The sequence below is a fragment of the Camarhynchus parvulus genome, chromosome 26, assembly GCF_901933205.1.
Source record: "Camarhynchus parvulus chromosome 26, STF_HiC, whole genome shotgun sequence".
Classification (NCBI taxonomy): Eukaryota; Metazoa; Chordata; class Aves; order Passeriformes; family Thraupidae; genus Camarhynchus; species Camarhynchus parvulus.
In genome coordinates this window covers 433,191-447,348 of record NC_044596.1, presented here as the reverse complement: position 1 = coordinate 447,348, position 14,158 = coordinate 433,191, and the positions used below count along the sequence as shown (strand labels likewise).

General features: G+C 49.5%; 1 protein-coding gene across 2 annotated transcripts; it reads right to left on the bottom strand.

The window, feature by feature from the left end:
- Positions 1-486: 486 nt before the first annotated feature.
- TMEM183A (transmembrane protein 183A) lies at positions 487-13,772 on the bottom strand. 2 transcript variants are annotated; one of them, XM_030965935.1, is made up of 8 exons: positions 13,647-13,772; positions 12,831-12,920; positions 9,871-10,023; positions 7,555-7,714; positions 5,944-6,124; positions 2,686-2,766; positions 1,912-2,067; positions 487-965 (listed from the first exon to the last, which is right to left on the bottom strand). In XM_030965935.1, exons 1-8 carry the CDS (start codon positions 13,741-13,743, stop codon positions 780-782), a joined length of 1,104 nt encoding a protein of 367 aa, XP_030821795.1. In that variant the 5' UTR covers positions 13,744-13,772; the 3' UTR covers positions 487-779. The 2 variants fall into 2 exon arrangements, with proteins under 2 accessions (XP_030821795.1, XP_030821796.1); XM_030965936.1 differs by having other exon boundaries at positions 7,555-7,711.
- Positions 13,773-14,158: the final 386 nt, after the last annotated feature.

The window sequence follows — 14,158 nt, the reverse complement described above, 5'->3', positions numbered from 1 at the left end:
GGCTTTCAACAGAAACGATTTCCACACTGCTCTTTGAAAAGACAGAGTTGAGTCCTTCATCACTGCTTCAGTTATTTTAGTTTATCTCCTCCTCTCCCTCCCCGTTTATGTTCTCTGAAAAGCACTTTCTGGTTTTAAAAGTTTAGATCTTCTTTTCAAAGAAAAACACCAGTGTGAGAACTTAAGTACCTTTACATACTTTTGCCTTACAACTCCTCTTTCAAGTAATTCATTTGTTTGATCATTTATGTCTTTTTCTTTCCTTAAACTGGTATCTGCTGGGCTGGGAATTAAGATTATTGTTGATCACTGCTGTCTTGCTCACTGCTTCTCAGACACTGAAATATCACACTGTGCATGAACACAATCCTGCTGCAGTAAAACAAACATGGATTTTGTTTGTTGATTGTTCCTGGAAAGCAAAAAGGAAAGTTCTTGGAAAGCAAAACCTCCTACTTCTTCCCGAACAACAGAACACAAGACCACTTTGATTAGCACCAAAAGGATTTTAAATGAACAGTTCCAGGGAGCTCCTTTCAAATCATAAAATGTCAATTTTACATAAAAGTGTGTTTACAAATAGTTTCTGCTTTACACTCAGCTCTGCTCATTACTGACCAGAAGTTATATACATACAAACTAGCTCAGCAGCTTCAACCACTTGCAAGGAGACTGCAGAATTTATTTCAGAAATAAAAATAGGATTTCCTGGTTCCTAGAAATTCTCTTCAGCCTGCCAGATTCAGTTCCCTGTGGGCTCCTGCAGCCTCAGGAGAGCACTAAGCCTTTGGGGAGAAGGGGTACTGTGGGTGCCACCAGTCCAGGAGCCTGACACTGTGCACAGGGTCCAGTACCACCTGCACCCCCTGCTCCATGCGTGGCTTCTTCCCGTTGCGCACGGGCGTGTCCTGGAACACCAGGCGCACGCGGTGGTGCCGCATGTCCGTGCTCACCGAGATGGAGAACTGCAAGAGAGGAGACCAGAGCTGCTTCAGAGAGTCACAGTGACCAAGAGAGCTCTCAACACCACACTTCTAGACTTTATAAATTCCTCTGAATTGTACAAGGTGTTTCACAGTCACATTCTCATTCTCACCCAAACCAGCTGTCTGACTGACAGCCCCAAATAATCACGTTGGAAACTTGGAAGGGTTGTAAAAGAACACAAACTGCCTGGGCAGTCACCATCCCTTGCAGCGTTCAAAAGGCCTGTGGATGTGGCACTTGGGACATGGGTTAGGGGTGAACACAACAGTGCTGCGACTGATCTTAAAGCTCTTTTCTAATCTAAGTAATTTTATGACTCTGATTCTAAGTGAACCTGGAAACACATGGCTGTCAGGAGAAGTCTGGAACTCACTGCCCAACTCCTAAGTGAGGCCAGACTGAACCTCTCCTGAGCACTGGTCACTTCTGAAACCCTGACTCCCAATCAGGGACCAAACACACAATCAAAGAGTTTGCTCATGTGGGATTTTCCTCTCAGAATTTACTACCATAAAGAGATATTCCTGTGAGGGGCAGACCTCCATTTGTACTGCTCCCTGTCTCCTGTACCTGCTGCAGTTCTGGTAACTGACCTGTGGCCAGACACTGCCTAACCACAGCTCCTGGCACATTCTCTACATCCTCTCTATTCACTGCACCAAACAGGGGAAATGGAGAAGTTAAACTGAGATTCTGAGCACTTCCTGTCTTTATTAACCATATGATTCCCAGAACTGGTTTGCAGATTGAACAGTAGGATTTATACAGCCCAAAATAGGTACTGGGTGGGATTCTTGGGGTTGTCCTGTGCACGGCCAGGAATAGGGGACCCTGTGGGTCCCTTCCAACACAGAAGATCCAGGTGCCCTCTCATGTCCTTACAGGAACCTCATCTGCAGAGCCTGGCAGCTTTCTCCCACTCACCAAGGTGAAGGTCATGCCCATGACAATTGGCACGAAGATGAAGTTGAAGGTGGTGATCTGCAGCAGGCAGCAATCCTGATCTGGGTTTGTGTGCACTTCCTCATACTGGATTGGGGGCTGGAGACCTTTGCAACACTTGCTCTTAAATCTGGGAGACTTGAAAGAAAGAGAGGCTGATTTAGCAAAGCAGGAACCTCTGCTGGGCTTGGCTGCTCCTCCCCAGTGTGGCCTGGCAGGGTCTCTCCTCCTCACCAGGTATTTGGGCAAAGTGTCACAATAACAACAAAATGCCATCACTCTGGATGGACAATTTTCAGACCCACTTCTTTAGAAGGGAAAGCTGCACAATTCCCAAGGTAGCCTGAAATTACTGGCTTCTCCCAACACCAACTACTGGAGGCTTTCCCTGGCAGTGCTGGCTGTCTTCCTTCTCTGAGAAGTCTTGGCAATGGCATAACAAGAAGTTTCAGATTTTGATCAACATTTTGACCACTACAGTCAGACAGCGTGGTTTCTGGTAACAATTAGTAGTGATGATCCACATTGTATAGCAGGGAAAGGATACCGAAGGAGGAAATAAAAATGCGGGATTCTAAATGTCTTGGTAACACAGACTGAAATCTGAGTGTAGTTCTACAACATGCTTTAGTTTACCATGGAAATCTGTTTGCATTTATTCTCTGAATGGACAAAAAGTTTCCACTTCTCTTCTACTCCCCAGAAAAATAATTTCTACTTCAAACAAAAGTCACAGTTGATCTGGTTCTTTCATACCTGCTTTTTGAACTTGAAGTTGAATTCCCACATTGCTTCTTGTCTGTTCCCTACAATCTTTTTGCACCAGAAAAGCAGACACTGAGGTGGAAAAAAGAAACACATAATTATGAAACCCTTAGAAACACCACTTTAAGTAAGTTTTAACAGATAATAAAGGCTTCCAATTGAAAACACAATTACATAGGAGCAATTAGGAGCCACTTACTCAAATTGATTATGTTCAAAGAACCCTCTCAGCAGTGTAGGTCTCCCAGTTTCAAGCTGGCCAACTCCTCATGCAACATGTAGTCACTGATGTGCCAAACAGCAAAATCCTGATGTGCCATTTGTCCCTTTCCTAGGGCAGGTGTGAGTGGTGCAGATTCACCCATTCCCTCTACCCACCAGCAACTCCCATTAAACTGGGTTCCAAACAAGGTTAAAGCGAGGAACAACAGAGAACAGAATAAGGATTGAGAAGGAAAGGATCCAGAGGGAAATACAAAGACCACCACATGAGCTATGAGGTGATGGATGAAGAAGTTCCTAAGCCATTGTGGTGTCAAATGGAGACCCTGACCTTGCCATTACCAGCACTGACTGTCATCATTCCGAGTCCAAAACCACTGCCAGGACAGCACAGTCTGACCAACCTTCTGTCTCTTTTCAAAAGAAAATGAGAAACCAGCCTCAACCAGCCTCAGAAGTCACCAGCATTGCCCTCTCATGCATACATACATCAGGACTGCTCCAATTTCACTTGGTTATCACTGCGTGGGCCACAGACTCCAGCCCAGGAGCTTCTTCTAGAGCAGGAGGCTCAGAAAAACTCCTGTAGGAGGGAAATCCCTGCCTACCAGTCACAGTACAAGCAATCAGCCTTCAACAGCCAAGGAAAGAACCTGGCAAATCAGTCCAGCCATCCCACAAAGCTTTTCCACACCACAGATGCCAGCCCACCACAGCTGGTCTTATCTTTCATCAGTGTCAGCAGGTAAAGGAGGAATACTGTGGGTAAAGAGAACTCCCTGTGATCCATACACAGTCTCTCCTGAAGAGAGAAGGCCTGACTGGGTTGCAGGGCAAAGCACACATTTAACTTCATTCCAGGATGGAGTGATCCTAATAAAACGAAGCCAGAGCCAGCCTCTACCACAGGGGCTCTGAAGAGACCAAGGGGGATACAAGACCCTCTACTTCAACTCTGAGTCACATTCATAAACAAGTCCTTAAAAGACCTTTTTTCTCCACAATCCTCATGAGGTGAACAACAAAGCTCTGTGGAGTAAAGCTCAGAAACATGCACGGAATAACCTCCACCTGGGAGGAAGCAGCCCTCAAGTTTTTTTCCAAAAAAAACATTCTCCAGATCTTTTAACTCAGATGAGCACCACATGCTGCTGAGTTTAACTCCACCAGTGGCATTTGTAGTTCACCTGCAGAGGCAGCCTGGTCTAGCAACCTGTTTGGTCATGGCAAGTAGTGAAGCACAAAAGGTCAGTACCTCCTAAGGGGCAGAGGATGTCGTCCTCGGGTCAGCCGTCCTGCCCTTCAGACGCGCCGTGCGGGGCCGCTCCGCCCAAAATAATGGGGTGTCTTTAAAGGGCAAACACCTCTGCTGACACCATAACGGCTCCAGTGTCCCACACAAGCTAGGCTAGGGAAAGAAAAAAGGAAATTAAAGAGGAAAAGCTAGGTTGGATCACACCCCGGGCTGGGCTCTCCTCTAGCCACATGCAGTTTAGGTAGGCATTGCCGTTAGTGTCAGCAACCCACAAAGGTACAACCAAAGCCCGGGAAAGCCAGAACATGGGGAGGCAGTGCCAGGTCCTCCTCCAAACCCTCTGTGCTGAGGGATTTGTGTGCACAATCACACAAGTGGAGCTCAGAGTCCTGCAGTGCAGTAGTACAGCAAGACCAGACTCAGGGTGGCTCTTTCATGCTGCAAGGGGTTAGGTCAGACCTCTACTGCTCTGACAAAGTCTCGTCCCCATTTAATTTCCTTTTTTAAAAGCTGAGCAATGAAAGACTGCACTTAAAGGATGCTCCTCCAACTGTTAGTACAGAAGAAGCACTAGCAGTGGGCACCAAAGCCGTTATGATGTCACCAGGAATCCTCCTGAAATGTCGACCCTGCCAGTACCACCTCGGGGTTCCAGCTCCTACAGCCATGTGCAGCGGGAGCTTGGGCTCAGGATTACTGGAATTTCCTCAAAGTGTCTTGCTTTTTCAGTTGGCAATGAAGATCCCCAGCCTGGGGATTCAGGAAGAGAACAAGGAGCTCTGGATGCAGAGATAAGATCGCACACAGAGCCATGTGCTTTTCCCTGTCTTGCAGCACCACCTCCTGTGTGCTGCTGGATGCTCCCCGAGCCTAGGACAGCCTGTGACAGGGAGAGGAAGGAAGAAAGGTGGGATGTCATGTACAGATAGATGAGGTTCCTCTATTTTGAATACAAAAGAAAGAACAACTCCTAAATGAAATCCACTTCAGTTTGGCTCCAGAAACCTCTTTCAACAGGTTTTTGACCTAGGATTTGGAGGGTGGAGAATTCACATCATTGCTTACGCTGCTCAGAGATTATTGGCCAGTTGCAAGTTAAAACCAAACAAGAGACACAAAGGCATTTCAGAGTTAATGGTCAACAGCAATTAAAGAGGAATAATATGCAAGTGCTCCAAGCTGGGATAGGACAGGGAATTACCTGCCCACACCACAGACAAGCCCTTCACAGCCCAACACAAGTGCAGCCCAGTCCCAAAGCAGACACTGGCTCTCCATATTTGCCATGCTCACCCCAGCATCACCACCCTACCTCACCCACACACCAGACCATGAATGACCTGCAGGAAAGCAGGGTGACACAACTCCTGGCATCAGTGTCACTCCTGAGCTCTCCAGAGGCCTGTTACAGAGAGAAGATGTACTCTGGCACACAGTGTCAGAATAAAGCAAAACATATAAAAGCTGATCCTATGGAGCCTTGATCAGAGGAAGGGAAGCTGCAAACATCCCTGGCAGTTCTGATATCCAGTGATACCAGGGCACTTTTGCTGGTTAAAATGGTGTAGTATAGGACTTAAGCAGAAGTTACTCCAAGGAGTAACTCTACATGCACAAGTAATCAGCCCACTTTTACAAATCCCACTGAGAATACCCAGTTAGTGACCATCCTACACCAGCTTCACTGGTGACCATCTCCATATCATCTGTTTTTCTTCTAGAAAGAAAAAACCAAACCAAACAGAAAACAGCTCCTCAGTGATGCCACTTACTCTGGAATTCTTTAAAGTGCTGGGAGTACTGTCTGGGATGGCGGGGTTCCTGGAGAGGCGGGCGGCGAAGGGCTCGTACATGTGGAACAGGGAGCGGATGACGCAGGCGCGCAGGCAGTGCAGCTTCTCCATGGACTCGGGCCGCAGGCGCAGGGGCAGGTACGCGTCCAGGCTGTAGTGCCTGCACAACCCAGAGCAACGTGTCAGCGCCAGGGCACGGCAGGGCAGGGACACAGCCGTGCCAGGGAACACTCCACACACACACACACACACACACATCTACTGACCACAGGACCTGGTCAACCCTGAGGGCTGTGAGGGGGTTGTGCAGCTGACAGGACACCACATGGCAGCCTCAAAGCCCTGACCCACACCAGGCAGACTTCCAGCCCAGACATCCTACTACAATTCCCAATCATTTCTAGTTTGCCCAGAGACCAGCCAGGGATGCAGCTGCAGGCTGCACAAAGGGCTGCAGGTTGCTGCAGGTTCCCAGGGACTTCCAGCTGAGCTGACTGCAGCTCTCAGCACTGCCTGAGCAGCCTGAACACCTGCACTCAATGGCTGTTACTTGATCACATTCCAAAGGAGCCTTTGCTTGGGAATGTCACACTAAAAACCAGGGGTGGGGCGAGGGTGATCAGAGCCACTCTGTGCCCCTGCTGCTTATGCCTCCTGGGCAACAGGTAGAGCTGCGTAAAGAAAATGTTCTCTCCTGAAAGAATACCCCAGTGGCATGTACTGGGACAGAAGCATTTGTATCAAGTGTTGACCACCTGTTTGCCCTCCTTGCTTTCACTTACTCCTGTCACTGTACAGCTCCAAAATTCCCAAATTACAGGGAGGTGGCTGTGATTAGAGCTTGAGGCAGGGCAAGTTGTCCATCAATGATGTTTGCTTTTCAGCACCGACCCTGCCCTACACACTTGGGACAGGTTGATATATACAAGTGTTGGGCCATGGCAAGCAGAAAAGGACACAAAGCTCTGAGATTTTACAGGGAACATACAGGAATACACCACAAAGATCCATTTCCATAACCAAAGCAGATGTGATATTAGAATCTTATAATGGTTTGGGTTGGAAGGGACCTTAAAACTCAGCTCATTCCAGCCCCTGCCATGGGCAGGGGCACCTTCCACTATCCCAGGGTGCTCCAACCTGGCCTTGGACACTACAGGGATGGGACAGCCACAGTTTCTCTGGGCAGTCTGTGCCAGGACCTTACTGCCTTCACAGTTAAGAATTTTTTCCTAACATCCAATCTAACCCTGCCCTCTGCCCTCAGTTTAAAATCATTATTCCTTGTTCTGTCACCACCCACCAATATAAAAAGTCCCTCTGCTCCCCTTTTTAAGCCCCCTTAAGGTACTGGAAGGTCACAGGGATGTTTTCCCCAAGCCGTCTCTTCTCCAGGCTGAACAACCCCAGCTCTCCCAGCTTGTCCTTGAGGGATAAGAATATTCCACAGGAGAGGCCCACATCACTATGTCAATGTGCAAACACAGGGCCCAGGCCTACAAGGAATTATTCCCTTAGTTCCAGCTCTGCAGAGAACTGCTCTCTACTGAAACCTCCCACAACCAGTTTTAAAACCCTCTAGAGTCTCACCTTCTGTAGAGCCTGGTCCAAAAGGCAGCAGTGCAAGTGACAGTCCAGGCTTTCTTGCAGATCAGAGAGAACCGGACGATGTCCTCAGGGCGGATGTAGGAAGCCAGGAGCAGCCAGATATCGATGGGATATTCCTCTCCTCCTCCCCCTTCGGCATCTTCTAAAGGCAACGTGGGTGGATTAGTGCAGAACATCCCATCTGCACCAACTCCCACCCAGAGACACCTGCTGCACACCTGGCAGCACACGTGGGCCCCTGACTCACACCCAGGGAAAGCCCAAGCCCCAGTGTGCACTGCCACAGCGGCCCTGCTCCCATTCCTATCCGTGTCCACACAGCCAGACACCTCCCCTGGGCTGGACACCTGCCACTGCTATCCCTGCTGCACAAGTGGGCAAAGTGGCAGATTCATAAAGGAATTCAGGCTGAAAGGGTTCTCTGGAGGTTTCTAATCCAGCAGCTCAGCTGAAAGCATACAGAATTAGGTCATTTTGTTCAGCATCTTGTCCAAGTGAGTGCTGTGTGCAAGGATGGAAACCACAAAGCCTTTCTGGACCCCGTTTTGAGGCCTGACCCTGGCACAGCTGAAATACCACCCTGAAGCTGAGAAATAAAAATTGGATGTCAAATAAAGAGGCAACTTCACGTAAAGGAGGGCCAAGTTCCTGCATTTTTAATGAAAAGGCCACATTCAACAGGTCACTAAAATAGCTTCACACATGAAGACCCTGATCACTGGTACTGCCAGGCTTGTCAGGTCTTTGTTCTAGTGGTCACAATATTTTAGTAGGAGCTCTGTCAGGGAGGAAAATTCTGTTCTGCATCTGGCAATCACCTTCTTTTTAAAAATCTCCTTATTTCATTAAAACTGCTTGGATAGAACTGTTAATGCAATTCAGATGGAGAGAATGGCCTGCTCCTCTTAGAGGTGTCAGAACTGCTCAGCCAGAACTGAGGGCTCACACTCCTTTCATTCCTGGAGTGCTTTGTAGTTTACACCACATTTTTTTCCAGACATTGCTCCAACTTTAGGAGTAAAAACTAGTTTTAAAGTAGGTGAACAATACTGAGCATTAGGAAGGTTAAGAACAGAGAAGGAAAACACAACTTGTGCACAGTGCTAATAGGAAAAGCTGATGTGAGGTCTCTGGCATAGAAGAGGTGTTTGGGAACTTGAGGGTGCCAGATCTAACCCTGAGACAGCAGGTTAATACAAAGGGCAGTTCTTTATCCTCATGTGATACTTGCCAAAGAAAGCTCTGGATGGGATCATTTCTCCACAGCACTTCAGATTTTTGGCAGGCACACCCACAATGAGCTGCTACACCCATTTTGCTGGGTCAGCTCTGGCTCAAGAAGCCATCAAACTCCACACTGCTGAACTCAGAGGGCAGCCAGAAGCATCACTGTTCTATCATCATTTTTTCCTCCCTAAATGTGTAGCAGAAACAAGACAAGGCTGTGGTAGAACAGAATATTGTCTTCCCAGACTCATAGCTCCAGCCACTCTGATTTTATTTTGTCAAGATTCTGAAGGATGCCTTAATAAAAGAGATTAACCTCTTTTAACTCCCTTCCCAGAGGAAGTGCTGTCCACCCTCAGTCTGTGGTGGATGGATGATCACGTGCTACATAAATTGCTATTAAGCTCAAGAAAAATGGTCAAAATTTGCTTCTCAACCTGATACTAGAAACTTCTGCAGAGTTCCCCAGTCCAGTAGAGCTGTTTGATGCTTACACTGCATTGTCAATGGATTTCTATGGAGTTGCACAAAGTGCAAATGCGGAAGGATACATCTCCCTTGAAAATTAATGTATTAAGGTGCCAGTAGGATCAAATGCACTTCCTTGCTGGAAAAAGAACCCTTTAAACCCATTTGTAACAAACCACAGCCTTGGAAACACTGAAAACAGAGCTTGTGTTTTGCCAACAAATGCATCATGGACAGCAGCACTTCAACCCCAAAGCAAACCTGCTGCCACCACCCCATGTTCAGTGAAGCAATATATCCAGGGGCAAAGTTGCACAACTCTGGAATAGCAGTGTTTGTTTTCCAAGACTGAGGGATATTTGTTAGAAGCAAGGAGCTCTTGGGCTCTGATTTCATGCCCCAGGCTCTGCCTTTGTGCAAATACAGTTCCTGTGACCAAGTGCCAGCAGATTTACAAGTGACTAAACCCCAGGCATTTCTTTGTGCACACACAAATTCCAGAAAGCTCCAAGAGCCCCATGACCATCCTGTAAATCCCCAGCATGAGCATCGCTGGACACGTAGCAGGAGCCCAAAGAGCCCCAGGACCACAGGTGACCACACCTTTGTGCCTTTTGCTCTTCTTTTTTCTTGCAGCCCTCCCATTGATGCTCTCCTTGGTATCCATCTCATCACTGCTGTCACAGGACTCTCCTGACACGGAGAGAACTTCTTCCGTAGGGACACAGGAAGCTTCCAAACCACACAGGGATTTTACTGGAATTAAAAACAACAGTAAATACAACAGCAGAGAGGAAAAGGTGATCCAAGTCCAGGAGATGCTTCAGTGGAAGCACTGCCTTAAAGCTTTCTGGTGAGTGACACAAGCAAGTAAATCCTGAGCTCAAGGATTACCTTGTCAGAGAAAGATTAGCAGGGGTGAGTGAATGGGAAACATAATTATTCAGCTGCTTGTTTTAAGTAATGAACAATGAGGATGATTACCAGCACATTATGCAGATCCCACTGGTTTAGCTGAAGCTATTTACAACTCCAAATAAAACAACAGCCTCTTTATAAAGGGTAACTGGTTTCCCTAAACAGCAGAGTTGCCTTGCATGGCCATGTTCAGCCTGGAGCCAGCACCTGCTCTGGAACTGTTTTATGAACATGGAGAAGATTCACTCCCTTTGCAGCAGGACAACCTTCCTGTGGCTGATGAACAATCCACTGGGGCTGGAACTCAGTGTCAAGTGCACAGGAGTTCCACTTACCCTGGAATTTAGTGAAGGGGAAGGCCCTGGCCTAGTGAGGAAAACGGCCAGTTGAGTCAGCTGGAGCTTGGGGCTGGCTTTTCCCCGTATCTGGGGACATGTTTAGACATATCTCTGTTCAGAAATATTATTTTCAAAACTTGATCTGTAAACTGAGGGCTCATTAGGGCAGAAAAATCCACGAGAGTCAGTAATGACAGTCTTGGAAAAAGAAAGGTGTGGTCCTGCATTACAGCTGTGTGAGGCGCTGCCACAGAGACCAGCACTGCCACAGCAGCACAAAGGCAAGTAAATAGGCTGTGAAATTCATTTGAGAGCTGAATTTCAACCCAACAAACTGGGTGAAGAATAGAACATGACCAGTGAGGTCAGAGGAGGCTTATAGTGTTCAAGCTTTTCTACTCAGCACAAACTGAGGCCCAGGAAGGTTTTATACATCCCAGTTCCAGTCACTGCAGTCACCAGAGCCACTGAAGAGGAAAATGTGCTTTTTAATCACAGAGACAGGTAGCAGAAAAACAAACAACAACAACAAGAAACCAAACATAAACTCAGGTGGAAAATATTCTCATTTCTAACCACTAAAAAAGGTTTTAAAATGAAAAGACAGCAGATGGAAAGACAGTCTTTAGACAGGGCTTGATTGTACCCACTGACTAGACACACCTCAGTGCTTTGCTAAACCAGTTCTACCTCACTTTGCAGAGTTTGTTCTGTAAACTGGAGGCTTTCCTGGCACCTGGATGCATTCATGGCAGTTGTTTCCCCCCTGCCCTTTCTAGATGACCTTTCATAGGTAAAAAGAGAGTGGAATAGGTGGCAACACAAATGACAGTGAGTTAGGACATCAAATACAGCAAGAGAGGACAAAACTGACAGGGACTCAGAGTGGGGTTTAGAAGAAGAGTCCACCCCACTCTGCTAAGGAAAACTCAACCTCTGAGTCAACAGCACGAGTCCACCGAGCAGTGAATGGCTGCACTGTAACCCTGCAGAGGCACCCTCTTTTCACCTCACTGTTGCAATCCTCCCATCCTAGGCATTAAGAAAGAAGCCCGGAAAAATTCCTCCGGGCCGCTGCTCCCCGGTGGGTGAACCTCCCATGGGACGCTCGCTGTGGGAGGTGCCCCGCCCACTACAGCCACACCCAGCACGGGCTTTACTCGCAGCCCAGTTTCTGGAGAGCAGCAAGGCCAAAGGTTGGAGCTCCTGTCCCCACGCGTGGCACCCTGAGACGCACAGATAAGGCTGGGCCAGATAAGGCTGCAGCACGGTCATGGCTGGGCCAGATAAGGCTGGAGCACAGCCCCCGGGGTGGGGGAGGAGAGATCCCGAGAATCCCTGAATCCGGAGGGGAAATCCCTGAGACTGCACTGCAAAGACCTGGGAAAGGGGTGGGCACGGAACTGCTGTGACCCGGAGGCAACGGGATGAGGTGGAGGTGAGCCAGAAACACAGCAGGGAAGGGGATACACTGGATGAAGCAGATGATGCTGGGTGCAGGGAGAAACACCAGCAGCTTGCTGGTGTGATGCTGAAGTGCTGGACTTTGCCTCAAGGAGACTGCAAAAGAGGGAGGTGCCCTGATCTTGAAAGCTTGAGAAGTAGCAGCTGAAGAGGATGTTCAGGAGCACCACTGCCCCTGACAGGCACTCATGCCAAGTGCATACTGCCTCCAACAGTGCAAGATTTCAGCAGCAAACCAAGAGCTTCCCTTTATGAAAAGTTCAGTCATCACTGTCAACACAACATCCACCTCCAACACGTGTGACAGCTACATTTAAAAGGCCAAAACCTCACCATTTCTCAAGCAAATGGGGTGTGTTAGCTCAGAAAGCTCCCAGACAAGGAGGAAGCAGATAACAAAATACTGCACTACCTTTCCAGGAAAACTTCTTCTTTGCAAAGTTTACCAAAAAACCAACAACACCCTCCCAAGCCCTCCTTGCAGCACATGTTTGACAGACCTATCACAGAACTTTACCTGCTAATAAAGTTATCTACAGTTTTATATGTGGTAATAAAGTAATAAAGACTTTTATAATGTTATTTTCTGCTTCAAGCAGGAGATGACATCCAAGCCTTGCCATTTCAGGCACTAACAAAGACTCAGCAATTCTTGCAGCAGGTTTTCTGCAAAACCTCCTGTCAAAGTCCTTAACATTTGGTTGTCTACAGAGTAGCACACGCTCATTTTCAGCACTAAAGGACAACAAATTTTCTCAGTTTAAGGAAGAGGAGCTTCCCATGTCATGCGGAGCAAAATCTGAAGGCAGTGTGGGGAAGGCTGGGGCTCCAGGGCAGACTCACCTTCCTGCTGCACTGCATTGGCCACAGCCTTCTTCACCCGCCCAGACTTCACGACAGCTGGGTCTGAGTTGGCATAATCTGCCACTGTCACTGCAGAAAGGGGGAAACAAGGGTCAGAGCGATTAGGGATTATGGGGAGGGGACAAAAGGGCTAAGAGTCACGATGACTAAAGGGAACAGTCCCCAGAGGAGTAGAGGCTCGAGAAGGAGATGTACAAGCAGGAAAATGAGCCTCAGCAAAGATGTGCAGGCCAGGAGTCCCCAGAAAGTCTCTACTCCAGACCATTGGTCTACCAGGCTCAGGGGACCCACACCCCCGCCCAGCCCAGCGCAATTCTCTTTCTCCCACCACCTCAGTCAGTGATAATCCCATTCTCCCTCACACAGCCCAACTCGAGCCTGGCTGATCCTCTGGTCTCAGGCTCCTCCTCCACAGGCAAAGAGGTCTTATTGCCACACATCCGTCCAGAACCCCGCTGTGGGATCCTTCCTGGACGCAGCTCTTTGCCTGCACAATCTCGAGAGGGCTCAGCTCACTCCTAGGTGAGACTGGACCGTCCTCCTTCCCCTCATCCCTCTCATCCAGGCGAAGCCCAGGCCCTTGACTACCTCCTCCCTCGGGCCCTGATGCGGGCCCAGGCCTCCTGTCCGGCGTGCACCAGCAGGGCCAAGCTCGGCCCGGCTCACCTCAGGCCCGCCTCCCCTCACAGTCCCCGCTCCCTTCATCAGGCGTCGCTACCCTCATAAGCCCCGGCCCCCTCAGCAGCGGCCCAGGCCCGGACCCGCTGCCCCGGCCCGGCCCGGCCCGGCTCTCACCCCGCTCGGAGCACACGTCGTCGGCGCGAAACTTGAGGCGTTTGCGGGCGCCCCTGCGGGGCATGGCGGCGGCGGCGGGGCGGCCGCGCGGGGCCATGTCCGGCCGGGCCCCGCGGGGACAGCGGGGACAGCGCCACAGCGCCCGCCCCGCGCCGCGTCACCGCCGCGACACCGCGCGCCGCTCCGACGTCACCGGGGCTGTGACATAACACCCCAGTCCTCTCCGTGAGGGTCCCCCCCCGCAGCGCTCCCGGGAACGGGGACCCCTGACGGGACCCTCCCACAGCGCTCCCAGGAACGGGGACCCCTGAGGGGATTCTCCCTCTCCCCGTGCTGAGGGGATCCCCCCGCGGCGCTCCCAGGAACGGGGACCCCTGAGGGGATTCTCCCTCTCCCCGTGCTGAGGGGATCCCCCCGCGGCGCTCCCAGGAACGGGGACCCCTGAGGGGATTCCCCTCTCCCAGTGCTGAGGGTCCCTGAGGGTTTCTTCCTCCCCCCACAATCTTATCAGA

Bases quoted from the DNA above. Each gene is read 5' to 3' on its own strand.
- TMEM183A (XM_030965935.1), bottom strand. From the start codon at position 13,743: ATGGCCCCGCGCGGCCGCCCCGCCGCCGCCGCCATGCCCCGCAGGGGC. The intron at 12,921-13,646 runs GTGAGAGCCGGG...CCCTTTCTGCAG, and splicing joins CGACGTGTGCTCCGAGCGGG to TGACAGTGGCAGATTATGCC. The intron at 2,767-5,943 runs GTAAGTGGCATC...TTTCCACCTCAG, and splicing joins GCACTTTAAAGAATTCCAGA to TGTCTGCTTTTCTGGTGCAA.